The sequence below is a fragment of the Tachypleus tridentatus genome, chromosome 3, assembly GCF_004210375.1.
Source record: "Tachypleus tridentatus isolate NWPU-2018 chromosome 3, ASM421037v1, whole genome shotgun sequence".
Lineage (NCBI taxonomy): Eukaryota > Metazoa > Arthropoda > Merostomata > Xiphosura > Limulidae > Tachypleus > Tachypleus tridentatus.
This window is the reverse complement of record NC_134827.1, coordinates 115,339,340-115,361,280: the sequence shown is the minus strand read 5'-3', so window position 1 is coordinate 115,361,280 and position 21,941 is coordinate 115,339,340. Positions and strand designations below refer to the sequence as shown.

General features: G+C 33.1%; 1 protein-coding gene across 1 annotated transcript in view; it reads right to left on the bottom strand.

The window, feature by feature from the left end:
• LOC143247831 (gamma-aminobutyric acid receptor subunit beta-like) overlaps nt 1-21,314 on the bottom strand; it is a 137,543-nt gene extending 116,229 nt beyond the window's left edge. Inside the window, exons 1-2 of the mRNA XM_076496356.1 lie at nt 20,820-21,314; nt 20,511-20,593 (exon numbers count right to left, since the gene is read on the bottom strand). Coding sequence (XP_076352471.1) covers nt 20,511-20,593; nt 20,820-20,914 — 178 coding nt within the window. The 5' untranslated portion in view covers nt 20,915-21,314. The remainder of the gene's footprint in view (nt 1-20,510; nt 20,594-20,819) is intronic.
• Nucleotides 21,315-21,941: the final 627 nt, after the last annotated feature.

Below are 21,941 nucleotides of genomic sequence, written 5' to 3'. Positions count from 1 at the left end.
CCCGACGCTTGGGCTATTCTTTTACTAACGAATAGTGTGATTGACTGACACATTATAACGCCCCAATGGCTGAAAGGGCGAGCATGTTTTATGTGACGGGGATTAGAACCCGGGACCCTCACGTTACGAGTTGAGTGCATTAACCACCCGGCCATGACGGGCCTCTAATAAGGGAAAAGCCATGTATTATTTCTCATGAAAAAAAAAAACCCTGCTCTGTTTTCACCTCTATCTGTAAATAATTTCTAATAGCAGGTAATAATTTCTAATAACAGGTAATAAACCATAGGTACAGCTGCTGAGCCATAGCTGTATTTGTTTGTGTTTTACAAAATTCCTCCTCTCATGTATTAAAATCTTATATAAATATAGTGTTAATACAAAACATGCAGGGTTATGGTGGTGACTTTCAGGTGACAAGTGTGTGTGTACTGTTGTTCTTAAAGTATCCGGTGACAAGTGTGTGTGTATTGTTCTTTCTAAAGTATCCGGTGACAAGTGTGTGTGTATTGTTCTTTTTAAAGTATCCGGTGACAAGTGTGTGTGTATTGTTCTTTTTAAAGTATCCGGTGACAAGTGTGTGTATTGTTCTTTTTAAAGTATCCGGTGACAAGTGTGTGTGTGTGTGTAATGTTGTTTCTAAAGTATCCGGTGACAAGTGTGTGTTATGTTATTTTTAAAGCATCCGGTGACAAGTGAGTGTAATGTTCTTTCTAAAGTATCCGGTGACAAGTGAGTGTGTAATGTTCTTTCTAAAGTATCCGGTGACAAGTGAGTGTGTAATGTTCTTTCTAAAGTATCCGGTGACAAGCGTGTGTACTGTTGTTTCTAAAGTATCCGATGACAAGTGTGTGTGTAATGTTCTTTCTAAAGTATCCGATGACAAGCGTGTGTGTAATGTTCTTTCTAAAGTATCCGGTGACAAGTGTGTGTATTGTTCTTTCTAAAGTATCCGATGACAAGTGTGTGTGTAATGTTCCTTCTAAAGTATCCGGTGACAAGTGTGTGTGTATTGTTCTTTCTAAAGTATCCGGTGACAAGCGTGTGTGTATTGTTCTTTCTAAAGTATCCGGTGACAAGCGTGTGTATTGTTATTCCTAAAGTATCTTGTGACATCTAATTTCAATTATTTAATCTGAGAACAAGTAACCTATGGATTAGCTATGAAAGTACCAGCAACCCTAAGTCACATAATTACAACGACTGACATGTGTGATTCCACATCAAAAACTTCTAAAATCATTTCCTCGTTATCTACACTGAACGACTGTGTGTTTGTTTTCTTATAGGAAAACCACATCGGGCTATCTGCTGAGCCCACCGAGGGGAATCGAACCCCTGATTTTAGCGGTATAAATCCGAAGACATACCGCTGTACTAGCGGGGAGCTACACTGAACGAACCAGTTTTCTAAGATGTCCACGAATGCCACAAGTTCTAACTTAAATTTACAAAAATTACAGCAGATTTTAACATAAAAGCCAGAAGTATATTAGAAAACTAAAATTCAGCCGTATGTTAATAGTAAACACACTCAATAGGGTCGGAACTGTTTTAACTCACAAATTTCGAGTTACTATAAGTTCAGAACTGTGGGCGGTGTACAAAAGAGACTTAGCGAGGCTTAACCTCTCCAAATGAACGAAGATAGATAGTGCACTTCTTACCGCGCAAGGGACAACTCCCCTTGAACATCTGTCGTGGACAAACAGTAAGACTTCTCTTAAAGAACATTAGGATCTCCAACTATAAAATATTATGCAGAATGCACTACCCGCGGAAAAGACATACACGCCGCCTATAACTGAAACCAATCTTAAAACCACGAGTAGGGTATTTAGAAATATTTATTTGTAACAATCTCCCTTTTGACGGAGGGAAATATAACAGGAAGAAAAGTTTCGTATTGCTATTAGCCATTTGTGTAATGATATGTTATCCGTATAATGCATTCACTGTAATCATATAATCTGATCAGATTGATCCATTAAATTCCTTTTTATAAGGTACCCTTAGCTATTAATAATTAAAGAGACGATCGACCCAGCTTGGTGTAACTCAGACATAAAATGTCAATACACATCAAACGCAAAGGATTCTGGGGTTTCGCCATTCGATTGATTTGCCGATTTTCTCGGTAACTGTGTTGCCAACGTGTTCGAAATCTGGCTTGTATTCTCGGTGGCAGAGACGTAATTAGTTTTAAAACGTTCATTTGTACGGAACTGGATAATAAAATACTGCATTTCACGTGTAAAATGAGAGAAAATATTATCTTAGCAAAAACAGTAGCAAAAGATAGTCACTAAATATTTAAATCTGACGTGTGGATGTAACATGAATTAAACATGTGAATATAATACTAATTATATCAGATGTTAAACATGTGAATATAATACTAATTATATCAGATGTTAAACATGTGAATATAATACTAATTATATCTAAAGTTAAAGATGTTGATATAATATTAATTATATCTGAACTTAAAGATGTGAATATAATATTAATTATATCTGAACTTAAAGATGTGAATATAATATTAATTATATCTGAACTTAAAGATGTGAATATAATATTAATTATATCTGAACTTAAAGATGTGAATATAATATTAATTATGTCTGAACTTAAAGATGTGAATATAATATTAATTATATCTGAACTTAAAGATGTTAATATAATATTAATTATGTCTGAACTTAAAGATGTGAATATAATATTAATTATGTCTGAACTTAAAGATGTGAATATAATGTTAATTATATCTGAACTTAAAGATGTGAATATAATATTAATTATATCTGAACTTAAAGATATGAATATAATATTAATTATATCTGAATGTAAACACGTGGATATAATATATAATATCTGAACCTACGCATACAAGTATAATAATAATCAATTAAATTTGAATATTACTAAAGCAGCAGTTTGTATATTTTGTTTGTTTTCTTACACATACTAAGTTTTAACTATTGTCACCGACTATTTCTTTCAACTTCGCAGTTCTCTGTTTTCTACTATTAGTAAGCGTATTTTTAACACTGATTACTTAACTGATTTGTTACAATAACTTAAGAGATTCATTAGGTGACACAATGTTTGCTCTTGGTAATACGTCACATGGAAACATGAAATAATAAATACTAAAGAGTTGAGTCAATATACAGTACACCTTATAACGTTCATGAATCGATTGGACGTTTTGATCTGCGATTGTTTCAATATAACACTCACTGGCTCAATAAGTCTTTAAGCAATGTCTCATTTTACTCATTTAATTTTATCATGGTACATTAACTAACATTGATTAAAAAGCGTTGTGTCTCAGTTTGACACATTTCGCTCCAGTGTTATATATACTATTCGCTGTATCACAGTTTGACACATTTCACTCTACTATAATATATATGCACTATATATTTAAAAACGGCTAATATAGGTAGAGAAAACACTATGTAGAGGAGCGAACAACGTTTCGACCCTCTTTGGTCATCGTCAGGTTCACAAAGAAAGAAAGAGGTAACTGACCGGAAGCTGACCACATGTTTGAAGGGGGTTGTGTAACTGAGTGTAGGAATGTAGAGGGCGTGCTTAGATGTTTGATTATACTTATTAATATAAGTATAAATGTGTTCCTTTGTTTGGTTTATTTTGGGGTTAAGTTGTTGTATAAGTAAGGCTTCTTTTATTTTGCGTTTCTTTATGTTTGTTTCTTTATTTAGTATTTGGGTGTTTTCTATGGTTATGTTGTGTTTATTTGACTTGCAGTGTTCGAAAACGTGTGAAGGTGACTTTTTGTGTTCTTTTTTCTACTTGTTTCTCCAATATAGAAGTTGTGGCAGTTATCACATTGTATTTTATAAATAATGTTGGTGTTGTGTTTGTCAGTATAGTTTTTACATAGTATAGACTTTAGTTTTGTGCCTGGTTTTTGAATAAATTTGGTATTAACTGGAATGTCATATTTTGTTACTAGTTTTTGCCAAATGTTGGTTATTTTTCTGCTGTTGTCGGGAATATATGGGATGCAGCAGTATACGGTTTCGTGATTTTTTGCTTCGTGAGATGTATTTACTTTTGTTGGTTGATTTTACTTTCTGTCTAGGTGTGTGCGTATAATGTTTTCTACGGTATGTGGAGGAAACTTATTGATGTTGATGAAATATTGTTTTATTTTGTCTAATTCATCGTTAATTTTATCTGGTGAGCATAGTTTTATGGCTGTGTTTATTTGGTTTCTTAGTATGTTGAGTTTTTGTTTTGTTTCATGTGCTGAGTCCCAAGGAATGTATAGTCCACTATGGGTGATTTTTGGACTATACGGTCAATCCCACTATTCGTTGGTAAAAGAGTAGCCCAAGAGTTGCCGGTTGGGTTGATGACTAGCTGCCTTCCCTGTAGTCTTACGCTGCTAAATTAGGGACGGCTAGCGCAGATAATCCTCATTTGGTTTTGCACGAAATCCAAGAAGAAACAAACGAAACAGTTTTATACAAACACAGAAAATATGGTGAACTTCCTTCTTGTTTTACCTTTCATCATATTTTATCCTGATCTTAAGCTTATGGTTAAAAAATGAACCATTTTAACAGTGATTTCATTTAACTGGCTTTGGTATATCGGTTTAATAGTTATACATTTCCTGACAAATCAGCCATCTAGTTAACACTTATATCAAGTTCTCCTTACAATAAAAACAACTACGTACTTAATTGTAATATCTAATTTTCCCCATAATAAAAACCAACAATGTATTTGATTATTACAGCCAGTTTTCACTACACTAAACACGTTAATATTTATTACCAATTATCCCTACAACTGCGTAGTTAATCGTCATTAGATGTACAAAATATCAGGTAGTCGGTAGCATTGTATACGTAGGGGTGGCTCGAATTCTTCATGTAATTTTATTATGTTTCACAGTATCAGAATTATAATTTACATCTCTTGTAAAATAACGTGGATTTAGAGATATTAACACCTAGAATTAGTTTTAGAATCTTCTGTTTTATACATTACATACCAAATCTGTCGATTACTTGAATATTGATTGGTATGCAATAGTAGCAAAATTATGGTAACAGTGACGACAAATCACAGAACTACAAACATTAAATGGATAACGAAATACTATAAACCACAATTGTGTATTGATAAATTACACTAAGATCTGTTATCGTCCAATCAAAAGTTGCCACGCCAGTATAAAGCTTACAAATGTAAGGTCAGCGATATTATGCCCAACAGTAGCGCGGCAAGTGTTAAAGGTTTCTACTTAATGTTTAGTGTGTGTTTTCTTATAGCAAAGCCACATCGGGCTACCTGCTGAGCCCACCGAGGGGAATCGAGCCCCTAATTTTAGCGTTGTAAATCCGTAGACATACCGCTGTACTAGCGGTGGGCATTTCTATTTAAACTAAATAAACAACGTACTTTGATAAAAGATGTTTATGGTGCTTTGTATGTATTAAATAAAGCTCACAAAAATGATTACCCAATATAATGTATTGTTCCAAATTCTGACACCCATAATAATTATTTAGTAATTTATTGTTTCAAATTCTGACACCCATAATAACTATTTAGTAATTCATTGTTTCAAATTCTGACACCCATAATAATTATTTAGTAATTTATTGTTTCAAATTCTGACACCCATAATAACTATTTAGTAATTTATTGTTTCAAATTCTGACACCCATAATAACTATTTAGTAATTTATTGTTTCAAATTCTGACACCCATAATAACTATTTAGTAATTTATTGTTTCAAATTCTGACACCCATAATAATTATTTAGTAATTTATTGTTTCAAATTCTGACACCCATAATAATTATTTAGTAATTTATTGTTTCAAATTCTGACACCCATAATAACTATTTAGTAATTTATTGTTTCAAATTCTGACACCCATAATAACTATTTAGTAATTTATTGTTTCAAATTCTGACACCCATAATAATTATTTAGTAATTTATTGTTTCAAATTCTGACACCCATAATAATTATTTAGTAATTTATTGTTTCAAATTCTGACACCCATAATAACTATTTAGTAATTTATTGTTTCAAATTCTGACACCCATAATAATTATTTAGTAATTTATTGTTTCAAATTCTGACACCCATAATAATTATTTAGTAATTTATTGTTTCAAATTCTGACACCCATAATAATTATTTAGTAATTTATTGTTTCAAATTCTGACACCCATAATAATTATTTAGTAATTTATTGTTTCAAATTCTGGCACTCATAATAATAAGTTAGTTAGTTATTGTTTGAAATATTAACATTTACAATAATTATTTATTGTATTACTGTTTCAAATATCATCATCTATATAATAATTAGTTTCAGATACTGTCACCTATAATTACCACTTAGGTGTTTGAGTGTGTATGTTTATATGGTTCTTATCAACAAATACAAACCCATGAAACAATAAATTTACATACTATATCACTATACAAATACAATTCTATGTACATACTATATCACTATACAAATACAATTCTATGTACATACTATATCACTATACAAATATCAGTTAAGTATCTTCCTTAATATAGATAAGCCTACAGGTGGATTAAGGCGTTCGACTCATAATCTGAGGGTCGCGGGTTTGAATCCCCGTTGCACCAAACATGCTCGCCCTTTCAGCCATGGGAGAGTTATAATGATACGGTCAATCCCACTATTCGTTGGTAAAAGAGTAGCCCAAGAGTTGAAGGTGGATGATGATGACTAGCTGCCTACCCTCTAGTCTTACACTACTAAATTAGGGATGGTTAGCGCAGATAGCCCTTGTGTAACTTTGGTCGAAATTCGGAAAACAAAAGATAAGAGCATATACGTAATATCTCACAATAATTACTCTCATACTAAGTTCACTATTGAACTCCGTTCTTATTTTTAAATAATCTTGACAAATATTGTTAGTAAACACGTGCATCACATCTTGTATTTCAAGATTTTCATATCACTTGTATTAAAAATAATTTAGTTCGTGGCTTAGAGTTTTTGCACCTTCTATTTCGCTAGTGATTGTTATTGATTTCCTAAGTACAACAAACTGGTATGGCCTTGTGGTATAGGCGAGAAGGCTTGGCATTGCCTGGTGGTTTGGGTGCTCGAATCATAACCTACAAGTCATGACTATACATCCTCTTTCAGCCATGAGGACGTAATAATGATACGATCAATCCCATTATTCCTACAGTCCATCACTGCTAAATTAGGGACAGTCGTTTATCACTGCTAAATTATAGACAGTCGTCCATCACTACTAAATTATAGACAGTTGTCCATCACTACTAAATTATAGACAGTCGTCCATCACTACTAAATTATAGACAGTCGTCCATCACTACTAAATTATAGACAGTCGTCCATCACTACTAAATTATAGACAGTCGTCCATCACTACTAAATTATAGACAGTCGTCCATCACTACTAAATTATAGACAGTCGTCCATCACTACTAAATTATAGACAGTCGTCCATCACTACTAAATTATAGACAGTCGTCCATCACTACTAAATTATAGACAGTTGTCCATCACTACTAAATTATAGACAGTTGTTCATCACTACTAAATTATAGACAGTCGTCCATCACTACTAAATTATAGACAGTTGTCCATCACTACTAAATTATAGACAGTTGTCCATCACTACTAAATTATAGACAGTTGTTCATCACTACTAAATTATAGACAGTTGTTCATCACTACTAAATTATAGACAGTCGTCCATCACTACTAAATTATAGACAGTTGTCCATCACTACTAAATTATAGACAGTTGTCCATCACTACTAAATTATAGACAGTTGTTCATCACTACTAAATTATAGACAGTCGTCCATCACTACTAAATTATAGACAGTTGTCCATCACTACTAAATTATAGACAGTTGTCCATCACTACTAAATTATAGACAGTTGTCCATCACTACTAAATTATAGACAGTTGTCCATCACTACTAAATTATAGACAGTTGTTCATCACTACTAAATTATAGACAGTTGTCCATCACTACTAAATTATAGACAGTTGTCCATCACTACTAAATTATAGACAGTTGTTCATCACTACTAAATTATAGACAGTCGTCCATCACTACTAAATTATAGACAGTCGTCCATCACTACTAAATTATAGACAGTCGTCCATCACTACTAAATTATAGACAGTCGTCCATCACTACTAAATTATAGACAGTCGTCCATCACTACTAAATTATAGACAGTTGTCCATCACTACTAAATTATAGACAGTCGTCCATCACTACTAAATTATAGACAGTTGTTCATCACTACTAAATTATAGACAGTTGTCCATCACTACTAAATTATAGACAGTCGTCCATCACTACTAAATTATAGACAGTTGTCCATCACTACTAAATTATAGACAGTTGTTCATCACTACTAAATTATAGACAGTCGTCCATCACTACTAAATTATAGACAGTTGTCCATCACTACTAAATTATAGACAGTTGTCCATCACTACTAAATTATAGACAGTCGTCCATCACTACTAAATTATAGACAGTCGTCCATCACTACTAAATTATAGACAGTCGTCCATCACTACTAAATTATAGACAGTCGTCCATCACTACTAAATTATAGACAGTTGTTCATCACTACTAAATTACAGACAGTTGTCCATCACTACTAAATTATAGACAGTCGTCCATCACTACTAAATTATAGACAGTTGTCCATCACTACTAAATTATAGACAGTTGTTCATCACTACTAAATTATAGACAGTCGTCCATCACTACTAAATTATAGACAGTTGTCCATCACTACTAAATTATAGACAGTTGTCCATCACTACTAAATTATAGACAGTTGTTCATCACTACTAAATTATAGACAGTCGTCCATCACTACTAAATTATAGACAGTTGTTCATCACTACTAAATTATAGACAGTTGTCCATCACTACTAAATTATAGACAGTCGTCCATCACTACTAAATTATAGACAGTCGTCCATCACTACTAAATTATAGACAGTTGTCCATCACTGCTAAATTAGGTAACGCAGATAGTTCTCGTGTAACATAGTGCGAAATCAGAAACAAAAGAAAAATCATGAGCAAATTGAAAATATATTATTTATGTCGTTAAAATACCAACATTCCTTCTCTTAAATTAAATATATTAAACAGAGTCTTGGAACTATCCTTACAATCTGTTGTACATCTAATTGTTCCTTCTATAGGGGCTCTTTTGCTATGATTGTTTTAATTATCTTTAAGCCCCTACAGTTTAAGGATCGGGTCTTTTTTCTCAAGCGATTATGCGTAATGTACATATCTCTATGTTTACGATACCACGGTGATTAGCTGATATCGACTGTTCTGTGCATAAAGAACTCCAAATAGTTTGAGTTGAGAAGACCAAACACACGTGCAATAAGGCATGGAGATGAATCAATAGACTTTTATAATCTGCACAAAACTGATGGCAGCTTGACTGCTGACACGTACATGCACAGTCTCATCAATCATGTCATTTGGACGGATACATCGAGCGGAAATTCATCTTCTAGCAGGACAATGACCTCAAGTACACAACCAATGTATTGAAACTATATCTTCATGGTAACGACAACTGTGACTTTTTCAGTTCAAACCTCACAATATGAAAACCCCTGAGGTTAACGTACAAATGGGCTAAACAAGTATTGAATTTTGGGAAGTAATACACGACACTTACGACAGTATCCACCAATCGTACAGTAACAAGTGTATGAAAACATGAAAACAAGGCCTAAAACAAACAACTCAAGTACAAAACAATGGTGTATTAACTAATCAATTCGCTTTTCTTTTACATTTTCAGTATTAATGTTCTGTGGCATTAACACATTCATCACGTAATTACTATCAATAACACAGGCCTGTAAAGGTTTAACTGTCTTGAAATTTTTCAATGTTCTACGATAATATTTCTCCATCACGTACAAATTGTTCACAAAACGTCATATGTACCTTTACATAAAAGAATCATTTTCATTGAAATCGGATCACATTTGTTGTGCTTAAAATGTTGACAACTACTGGATATAGATTTCTCTAGACCAATCGCGACGTAAGAGTCTTATCGGTCATTTCACGAGAAACGCACGCATCGCTAGAATATAAACGTTTAACAGGCCACGTGGCGTGTCATTTCTGGATAGTGTTTGTTTGTGTGTATACTTTGACAGTAGTTTTTTTTTTTCAATATTACTTATCCGTCGCTCTGTCAACAAGAGGTTGTGTAGGTGACCTAACCATAATCTGTGATATTTGTGGTAAATTTCTTGCAAAAAAAAAAAAAAAAAAAACATTACACAGTTTGCCATAAAAGTGTATTACGCGTATTTTGGAATGAAACTTGGTGTCCAAGGCAAATCATGGACTCCACACAAAGTTTTCACCAGCTGTATCGAAGAGTTGAGACAATAGACTAAAGATAAGAAAATGTCTTTGTCTTTTGGAATTCAAATGATCTGGTGTAAGTCTAAAAACGAAAGAGATGACTACTATGTTTACTCATGTAACATACAAGGCAACAACACTCGAAATAAAAAGAAAAATTCTTATCCAAACCTTCAATTTGCTATAAGGTCTGTTGCTCGTGGACATGATATACCTCTACATACACCACCATGAGCCTGAGGTACCTGTACCTACATCACCAGAGACTCTTAGTACAGTTTCATGTGAACCTGATGTCAATAGAAATGATGAAGGATTGTTTTCATCCTGCAACATCTGCTAAACCACGACGTTTTACACATTGTGAACTTAATGATTTGTTGAGATATTTGAGTCTTCCGAAGGATTCTTCAGATATTTTGGGGTCCAGACTTTGGGCTAAGAGCTTACATACTCCAGGGACATAATTTTACTGGTGTAGAAATCACAATAAAGAGTTTCTATTATTCTTTTTTTTACACAAAGGTTTAATGGTTTCTGCAACAATATCACTGAATTAATACTGTAAAAATAGTTACAGTCCATGAAACAAGTGAGTGATGATCGTTCAGTGATTCCTCTAAATGAAGTCCAGAAGTTCCACTCCTTCACAATAGTAACATACATGTATCTGTCCCAATTGATCATTTGGTTCACTTGAAAAAAATACATGAAAACCTCAAACTTCTTATTAATAAAGTCAAATAAAAAGAACACAGTTGGCAACTTCGTAGAGACTAAAAAGTTATTTGTATGGTGTTGGGTCAGCCATTTGGTTACACAAAGTTTCATTGTTTTTGGTTTGAATGGGTCAGCACTGCATGAAAACACTAGATAAACGGTCATTTAGAGTCAGTCTGATGACAGGATCGAAAGCATTGAACGCAAAAGTTCTATTACCTCCACTTAACATAAAACTGGGTTTCAGGAAACACATTATTCAGGCCTTAGTCAAAGATGGTGAATATTTTAAGTTTCTATGTGGACATGAACATGACTTTGGATGAACAGTTTAAAAGGTCATGAAAAAAAGTTGAGAAAGAAGCGTATATTGCCTTTAAGGATGTTACTGGGAAATGTTTAGGAAGCGATGTGGACTCAAATTACGAACAAGTTATCAATGATATGCTCCATAAATTCAGAAACTTGGAAGTTCATTTTTAAACCCACATACTGCTTACCCTGAAAACCTCGGTGTGCAGAACAAGTAAGACATTGAGGAACTGGAAAGAACGTATCAGGGAAGATGGAACACCAGTATAATGGCTGATTACTGGACGGTGGAACACCAGTACAATGACTGATTACTGGAAGGTGGAACACCAGTACAATGGCTGATTACTGGAAGGTGGAACACCAGTACAATGGCTGATTACTGGAAGGTGGAACACCAGTACAATGGCTGATTACTGAAAGGTGGAACACCAGTACAATGGCTGATTACTGGAAGGTGGAACACCAGTACAATGGCTGATTACTGGAAGGTGGAACACCAGTACAATGGCTGATTACTGGAAGGTGGAACACCAGTACAATGGCTTATTACTGCTGGTCATTGAAACATGATGCTAGAGACATAAAATAAATACAACAACACGTAGTTTTGAGACTACAAGACGTAGATTCCACAAAACAAACCAAGATAAATGAAGATAAGTATTTGTTTAACATCAATGTTCTTCCCTTCAATTTGTTTGTACTTTTGTTAACAAACATAAAAATAAAAATGTTCATCGCTTTAAACAAAATAATAATTCGATAATTAAGTTTTTTGTTTCTTCCAGAGTTGTAAAAAAAAAATCCTTACGTAATAACAAAAACTTGATATTATTTTCAAAATCAGCGAAATGGAATTGCGGAGAATCTGTTACTAAAACTGAAACAACTTTAAATTCACAGGCCAATGTAATTGTAACAACTTAAGTTTAAATTCACAGGCCGATGTAACTGTTTGTGACTCTTGTATGTGCACAACCTGAGTGTCTCCATTACTCTATACAAAGGATACTCCGAAACTACAGGTTATGCAACACCAGATATATGGTGAATAACTTTATGGGATATTCATTAAAATAACTTATGTATATTTTGATAAATAGCGAGGAACCATAACAAACGCCTAGTAACTACAGGCTATACATATGTGTGTGTGTGTTTTCGTAATAACTTCGCCAATATATATCTACATATATATATAAAGAATCACAAAATAACACAACGGGCCCGGCATGGCCAAGCGTCTTAAGGAATGCGACTCGTAATCTGAGGGTCGCAGGTTCGCATCCCCGTCGCGCCAAACATGCTCGTCCTTTCAGTCGTGGGGGCGTTATAATGTGACGGTCAATCCCACTATTCCTTGATAAAAGAGTAGCCCAAGAATTGGCGGTGAGTGGTGATGACTAGCTGCCTTTCATCTAGTCTTACACTGCTAAATTAGGAACGGCTACCACAGATAGCCCTCGAGTAGCTTTGTGCGAAATTCAAAAAACAAACAAATAACACAACTTGCTATTTCTTGACGTGACCTAGAGGTATAAGCTATATTTCCTGTAATTGTTCCTTTTTATCCTACGTATTATCTCAGTATCGTGAAATAAATGTTTCTCTAGTCCTTATTAAACAGTACCTCTACAGATACCTTGTAAATATAAACATAAAGTGAGAAAACTTCGTAAACCAGATGAATATTGAATAACACAATATTTTCTGGATATTTTCCACTTAATGCGATAAAATTAGATCTGGAAGTCACTTGAAGATCAAGTGTAGGATATTTTGTGTGATTTATATCTGGTACATGGATTTAAATAGTCTTTAATGGAGTACTTGTTGATAATTAAAATATTAAACAATTATTTGGTTACATGGTAATATATTGACGGGAATTTCTTTTAGTTGTAAAGTTAATTATCTTTTTACCTTACAGAGTTTAAAACATATAATCGTGTTAACAAATTTAAAGTCACCTCTGAGTAATTAAATCCAGTGCTTTTTGAGTCACAACAATTAGCACCTATTTAAAAGTAAGCACTGAAATATCTGAAAACCAGGAAAACAATCTCCTACACTAAAGAAAACTCAAGCGAGAAGTCCTCATAAGTAATGTATAGACAGCGTTACTTCCTCTAGATTTAAAGTCCTCATAAGTAATGTATAGACAGCGTTACTTCCTCTAGATTTAAAGTCCTCATAAGTAATGTATAGACAGCGTTACTTCCTCTAGATTCTAAAGTCCTCATAAGTAATGTATAGACAGCGTTACTTCCTCTAGATTCTAAAGTCCTCATAAGTAATGTATAGACAGCGTTACTTCCTCTAGATTCTAAAGTCCTCATAAGTAATGTATAGACAGCGTTACTTCCTCTAGATTCTAAAGTCCTCATAAGTAATGTATAGACAGCGTTACTTCCCTCTAAGTAATGTCTAAAGTCCATAAGTAATGTATAGACAGCGTTACTTCCTCTAGTAATGTATAGACAGCGTTACTTCCTCTAGATTCTAAAGTCCTCATAAGTAATGTATAGACAGCGTTACTTCCTCTAGATTCTAAAGTCCTCATAAGTAATGTATAGACAGCGTTACTTCCTCTAGATTCTAAAGTCCTCATAAGTAATGTATAGACAGCGTTACTTCCTCTAGATTCTAAAGTCCTCATAAGTAATGTATAGACAGCGTTACTTCCTCTAGATTCTAAAGTCCTCATAAGTAATGTATAGACAGCGTTACTTCCTCTAGATTCTAAAGTCCTCATAAGTAATGTATAGACAGCGTTACTTCCTCTAGATTCTAAAGTCCTCATAAGTAATGTATAGACAGCGTTACTTCCTCTAGATTCTAAAGTCCTCATAAGTAATGTATAGACAGCGTTACTTCCTCTAGATTCTAAAGTCCTCATAAGTAATGTATAGACAGCGTTACTTCCTCTAGATTCTAAAGTCCTCATAAGTAATGTATAGACAGCGTTACTTCCTCTAGATTCTAAAGTCCTCATAAGTAATGTATAGACAGCGTTACTCTAGATTCCTCTAAGTATGTATAGACAGCGTTACTTCCTCTAGATTCTAAAGTCCTCATAAGTAATGTATAGACAGCGTTACTTCCTCTAGATTCTAGAATTGAAGACAACCAATAAAATAAGCACAGATAATGTTTTATGGTGTGTATCAGTAGCTTTAAAATAAGCACACATAATATTTTATGGTGTGTACTGGTAGCTTTGAAGTAAGCACAGATGTTTTTTAGTGTGTATCAGTAGCTTTGAAGTAAGCACAAAAACTGTTTTATGGTGTGTATCGGTAACTTTGAAATAAGTGCAAATTATGTTTTATGGTGTGCATCGGTAGGTTTGAGGTTCGTGCTAGTAATTAACAATCATAGTATCTGCACTTCTTTGATAAAGCATTTTCTAAACTATAGTTTTCTTCTGAGAAGTGCTACACTGAAACAGTTTTTGTATTGTGTTCATTGTTCATGTGTAGTTCATTAAATCAAACTGATTATAAATTTTCCTACATTTTGCCGATATAAACTGTTACACTCTATCGATTAAAATTGTTCGGCCCGGCATGGCCAGGTGGGTTAAAGCGTTTGACTCGTAATCTGACGTTCGCGGGTTCGAATCTCGGTCACACCAAACATGCTCGCCCTTTCAGCCGTGGAGGCGTTATAATGTTACGGTCAATCCCACTATTCGTTGGTAAAAGAGTAGCCCAAGAGTCGGCGGTGAGTGGTGATGACTAGCTGCCTTCCATCTAGTTTTACACTGCTAAATTATGGACGGCTAGCGCAGATAGCCCTCGTGTAGCTTTGCGCGAAATTCAAAACAAACCACACTTTTTAAAATAAGTTTGACCTCATTAATTATTTTTAAATTTTTAAATACCTTGAACCTCATTCATTACTGATTGGGTAATTTTCAAATAAGTTTGACTTCGTTCATTACGGATTGGTTAATGTTTAAGTAAGTTGAGCTATGTTCATTAGTGATTGGCTAATATTTAAATAATTTGATGCTCATTCATTAGTGACCTATTAATTCTGGAATACGTTAGTAACCATATCTGATTAAATTATAAATAAAATAAACTAGCTGGTTTTTAAAGATTTTCTTAATACTGGCACGACATGATTCACTATAATAGTCCAGAATGCTGACATATAACAAATTTGTTTATTGAAAAAATAATAGTTTTCTAAAGAACTCCATTTTCTGAGTAGTAGATTTAAAAATTACATCAATAAAGATAAACCCTGAAGTATGTCTTAGTGAAAACTGTGTTCTTGTTACATAAGAGTGGTTCTGTTTAAACTGTGTTCTTGTTACGATGAGAGTGCTTCTGTTTAAAACTGTGTTCTTACTATGTTGAGAGTGCTTCTGTTTAAACTGTGTTCTTGTTACAAAAGAGTGGTTCTGTTTAAACTGTGTTCTTGTTACATAAGAGTGGTTCTGTTTAAACTGTGTTCTTGTTACGATGAGAGTGGTTCTGTTTAAACTGTGTTCTTACTATGTTGAGAGTGCTTCTGTTTAAACTGTGTTCTTGTTACGATGAGAGTGGTTCTGTTTAAACTGTGTTCTTGTTACATAAGAGTGCTTCTGTTTAAACTGTGTTCTTGTTACGATGAGAGTGCTTCTGTTTAAACTGTGTTCTTACTATGTTGAGAGTGCTTCTGTTTAAACTGTGTTCTTGTTACATAAGAGTGGTTCTGTTTAAACTGTGTTCTTGTTACGATGAGAGTGCTTCTGTTTAAACTGTGTTCTTACTATGTTGAGAGTGCTTCTGTTTAAACTGTGTTCTTGTTACGATGAGAGTGCTTCTGTTTAAACTGTGTTCTTGTTACGATGAGAGTGCTTCTGTTTAAACTGTGTTCTTGTTACGATGAGAGTGCTTCTGGTTAAACTGTGTTCTTGTTACGATGAGAGTGCTTCTGTTTAAACTGTGTTCTTGTTACGATGAGAGTGCTTCTGTTTAAACTGTGTTCTTACTATGTTGAGAGTGGTTCTGTTTAAAACTGTTCTTGTTACGATGAGAGTGCTTCTGTTTAAACTGTGTTCTTGTTACGATGAGAGTGCTTCTGTTTAAACTGTGTTCTTACTATGTTGAGAGTGGTTCTGTTTAAAACTGTTCTTGTTACGATGAGAGTGCTTCTGTTTAAACTGTGTTCTTGTTACGATGAGAGTGCTTCTGTTTAAACTGTGTTCTTGTTACGATGAGAGTGCTTCTGGTTAAACTGTGTTCTTGTTACGATGAGAGTGCTTCTGTTTAAACTGTGTTCTTGTTACGATGAGAGTGCTTCTGGTTAAACTGTGTTCTTGTTACGATGAGAGTGCTTCTGGTTAAAACTATGTTCTGTGACACAGAAATGGTTGTTGTACATACTACACTTACTTTTCTAATTGTCTAAATCTGTAATACTTAAAATGTGAATTTTTTTATGTATTTTTGTTTCTGGTACTATTCGGTAGATGGCGAAGGAGTTTTGGTCACATGCCTAGTGACATACATAGTACTAGTTTTGTATTGAACAGAAGGCAGGGAGTTTTTGTTTCATACATATATAGTGACAGACACACTACATTCATCGTAATAAGATATGTTTCATTATTTAACACAAAGGTACTGCGATCTTTAATTTACACGTTTTATTTTTAAGAGTAAAACAAATATTCCTTATTTGTGTTATTATTACAAATGTCCTTATCTTACGGTTTGCGATCATATTTATACTTTACTGTTGATACAACGTTACAAATAGTGTTATATAACACAGTTTCTACACTGCCAGTTTATAGATTAAAAATCAATACTGACAAAATAATGTTCAGCTGTTCATTGTTCGTTCAGTAAATATATAACATATAATATAGTAGTCCAAAGTATTCCATATTACAGCACAGTTGTAGTGGCTGTTATTTTGTGTTTATTGTTGAAATATTTTTTTTCTTACTGTACTGTTAATGTGCAGCCCACTTAAAAATAGCAACAACATTACGGTCTTTGTAAGTTACACATACCTAGTTTTAAATAACAAACTACGGTTATTATACGTATCTTGAGATCCGTAGAGTAGATAAATTAAAAAATGGAATTGTGCACGAACTGTTTTCACGTTATAAAACTTTCTTTAGTTTACAAGTTGTCGGCTATCATAACAAAACCTTCATTGGGCAATAACTTACTACTATAGAACAAACAAGAACAACGGTATAAGGGTTAATTTCTCTAGTAAATGTCCTTTGTAATTTATTATATTCTATTTTCGAGTGATTTTGAAAATACACTAGTTTGCACAGTCGTACACCAGAAAGTTAAGATTTGCGTTTCTTTGGCTTGTTTGCTATAGATTACTTATCTTGATAGCGAGTTCTTTATATTAAAAGCGTAATCTATTCTTAATTAGTGTGGTAAACCAAATATACATAATAAAAACAATACAGACTTCAATAAACTAAAATATAATTAATAAATAAGAAACATAATAAAGTATGCATTTTTTAAGATAGCAATAATGTTCTACCGACCAGTTGCCTACCTCTGGTAGGTGGCTGAATATCGTCGACAGTGTTACCCTACCTGTACTACTGCGACAGGCCTTCCAGTTAGGCCTAAATTTACAAATAAACTACGTCTAAACAGAAATTCAAGTTCTATTTCTTCTTCGAAACATGAACTAACTATTCACTAACTGTCTTACAGTACCGGAAAACTGAACAATATCAGCTTATTACTTGTTAATTAACCAACCCATTAAATCAATTGGTCACCACAACCGATGAAAGTAAATTCACAACAAGACCCAAACGTTGAGTAATCACTATTGTTACTTCAGGAAAGTTTAACCTGGTAATATAATAAGCCTAAATCTCTGCAGGCGTTACAATGCAGTGGATTTAATCCATTAAAAATTAGGCCTGGACCCATGTTGTTCATATAATAAAATAAATATTTGCTAATAATTAACTAGGCATAGATCTGTGCTGTTCATATAATGAAATAAATTTATGCTAAAAATATATTAGGCCTAGATCTGTGCTGTTCATATAATGAAACAAATTTATGCTAATAATATACTAGGCCTAGATCTATGCACATGATATACTGATATAAATACAAACTGGTAATATAGTGGCCTTAGATCTATGCAGGTGATATAATGCAGTAAATTTAAATTGGTGATGTAGTGGGCCTAGAGATATGCAGACTATATAACAAAGTACATTTAACCTAGTACTGTAGTAGGCCTAGATTTGCAGGTAATATAATGGAGTAAATTAAACTGGTAACATAGTAGGCCTAGATCTATGTAGGTCATGTAATGGAGAAAATTAAACAGGTGATATATAGACCGAGATCCAAACAGTTGAAATAATGGGGTAAATTTAAATTGGTAACATAATCGGTCTAGATTTCTAAAGGTTATGTACTGGAGTAAGTTTAAATAGGTAATATAGTTGGCCTAGATCTACGTAATTTATATAATGGAGTGAATTAAAATAGTAATATAGTAGGCTTAGATTTATGTAGTTCATATAATGGAGTGAATTTCAACTGATTTAACATTTTAAACAAAGATTTAATGCGTCTAGATCTATACTGTTAATATAATATATAAAAGAAATATATTGTTGATATAACTGACTTAGAGCTAAAATAATATTTAAGATTTTTCTTTAAACTAAACGCTAACTTTTGAGATAATTTCTGAGCTCTCCTTCAGGCGTAAGATGATTTGGCCAGTGTTATTTTTGTAAAATTAGCTTAATTTTAATCATACACTATCATAAATAGTTATTTTCGTGAAAGTTGTAATGTTAATACCTCATAATAAGTTAATAATTCCTAGGTTATTTAATTGAACTAATTAATCATATAACGCTTTCAACAATGCCAAAATATGAATACCAAGCCTAAGTAAAGAATAGGAAATGTTTTGTTTTATTTTCGTAACGTAGTAAATACTGTCTTAACGTCCAAATTAAGCCTATCAGAGATATGTTGCTGGAAATGACAATAGATAAAATTACTTGTTATTATTTCAGAGTTATGTTTTTACAATGATTTTATTGTATCGATTAATACTGCTGCGATCTAAATAAGTCTAGGTCTCTCTTTCTTCCATATCATTTGTTGCTGAGTGTTTGAAAATTATTGAAGATAATAGTTATTATCTAAGTACAATATACAGATGTCGCTGCCAGTTAAATCATAAATATCTTTGTTTTTATTTAAACCTAATTGTTTCTTTATAATATTTTAAATTATGAATATTTTTGGGAGCCGTACATTTAGTGTGAAAAGAAAACTTCAAATAGCATTTACAACCAGAAGCATGAAAGTGAAATAAATTATAATAAATTCCAAAATCAAGTTATAATGTACACAAAACCAGGTTACCTTAATGTTCAGAAAAAGAATTTCCCAGAATGTACGTAAAACAAGGTCATCACACTGTTCACAAATTCAACACGAAACAATGTACGTGTAATCATATGGCTTATAAAATATAATTATTACAAATTACATTAACTCAAGTTATCACAATGTATGTAAAATCAAATTGAAAGAATTTACACAAAACCAATTTACAACACTGTACTCCCAATATACACAAACCTTGCAAATCATATGCACAAATCCAAACTATCTTAATCTACATAAAATCAAGTTATCATGGTACACATGAAACCGATTTATCACAACGTACACAAAACCTAATTATCATTATATATAGCAAATTAAATCATCATCACTACACCAAATTATTAAAATATACACAAGACCTAATATTATAATATACATCAAACTAAATCATTACAATGTGGACTAAACGAAACTATTGTAAGGAACATTAATTATCAAAATATATGCCACACCAAGTTTCTTAATCTACACAAAAACCGAGGTATCATAACTTCCACAAAAACGAAGAACTCGTACAATAACAACATGGTTACGTTTTATTTACAAATGTTCGTCAGTGAATACAACATAGAAGTAACAACTTACTTCCATAGTTTGGCCGCACCCTCTTATCGTACCCTTGTTGAAAGAAAGCGTTTAGTATCTTGGTAATGTTGATGGTACTGTCCCTAGACGAAGAAAAAGAAGACGGGATTTGCAGAAGTTTGAAAATGAATACTTATCTGTTTTTGTTTGGTTGTTGTTCTTTTTTCCATAATAACTTCAGTCTAACACACTTTAATAACTATGTTACTAACTTGTGTTTATATGTTTTATAAGAAAGTCTTTCACAAATTAACATCAAATTAACACTTATTGTAAATAAAGTGTCTCTCGTACCAAACTATGTCTTACCCTGGTTTAGGAGAAGGTACGATGTAGTCGTCTGCAACAGCCCCACCAAGCAGTAGAAACAACAAAAGGAAGGGAAGGTTCACAAATTTCTCCATATTACATTAAATCTTGAGAGATTTTGTAGGGAAGGCACGCGTCTTATGTTTTTAATAATATCGGTGAAGCCACACTTGAAATATGAGGGTCTTCGTGGGGACGATTTTCACAGCTAAATCTTGAATGGCGCATAGCTGGTTCCCCCAGCTGTGCCCGCTGAGCCAGGATTAGCCGAATCGTCCCGGTGCCCAGGCTCTATCTTTTTTTTTTTTTTTTACAATAATTCACAAACCCAAAGATACTCAACGCTTCGGAAACTGTAACTTTCTTAAATTTTCGACTCGTTTCAATTGAGTCCTAGTGTCTTCCCCATGGAAACAGTCACAAGAATATGCTAACAGTAATAGAAAGAATCCAGATCGATCGACACCCACTGCGCACTACTACTGCTCAACTGTTCTGTTGTTGTACATATGTACACAGTGCCATCTTATGTCTCTTTATTTCGTGAAATTCTCCAAATAATAATAGAATTTCCCTGTTTATATTATTTTATAAATTTTCGACTTCCTACAATACAAGTACGGTAATTTCATCAATCATTATATGAAAGGTTGATCTCAGCGTCTGTATCTAGATAAGAACAAATAATGTTGACTTCAATAATTTTATGGAAGTTAAATTGAAAAAAACAAAATCGTAGCTCTAGAGTATATAAGATGTTTTTTTATAAAAAAGTTCTTCTACAAATATATAAGTTTATATAGATATAGATCAAAAGGTTTGTGTTCTTAAAGTGTTAAAATATAAGTTTTAAGCTGTTGATTATATCATTTGAGTCATAGTTTGTTTTATATATAAAATATTATTAATTCATATAAAAATACAGACATCCAGATATCAGGGTTGTTTTAATATTTACTTGTTAATTTTCAACAATTTACTTTCACTAAATTTGAAATATTTTTTCTTTCTTAGCTCACTCGACGTCTCACATTTCTATTTTTATTCACGCGATATGTAACTTTCTGTTTCTGGGTTTGGAAATCTATTTTTCAAACAACGTAAAAGGAGAAATAAGAATAT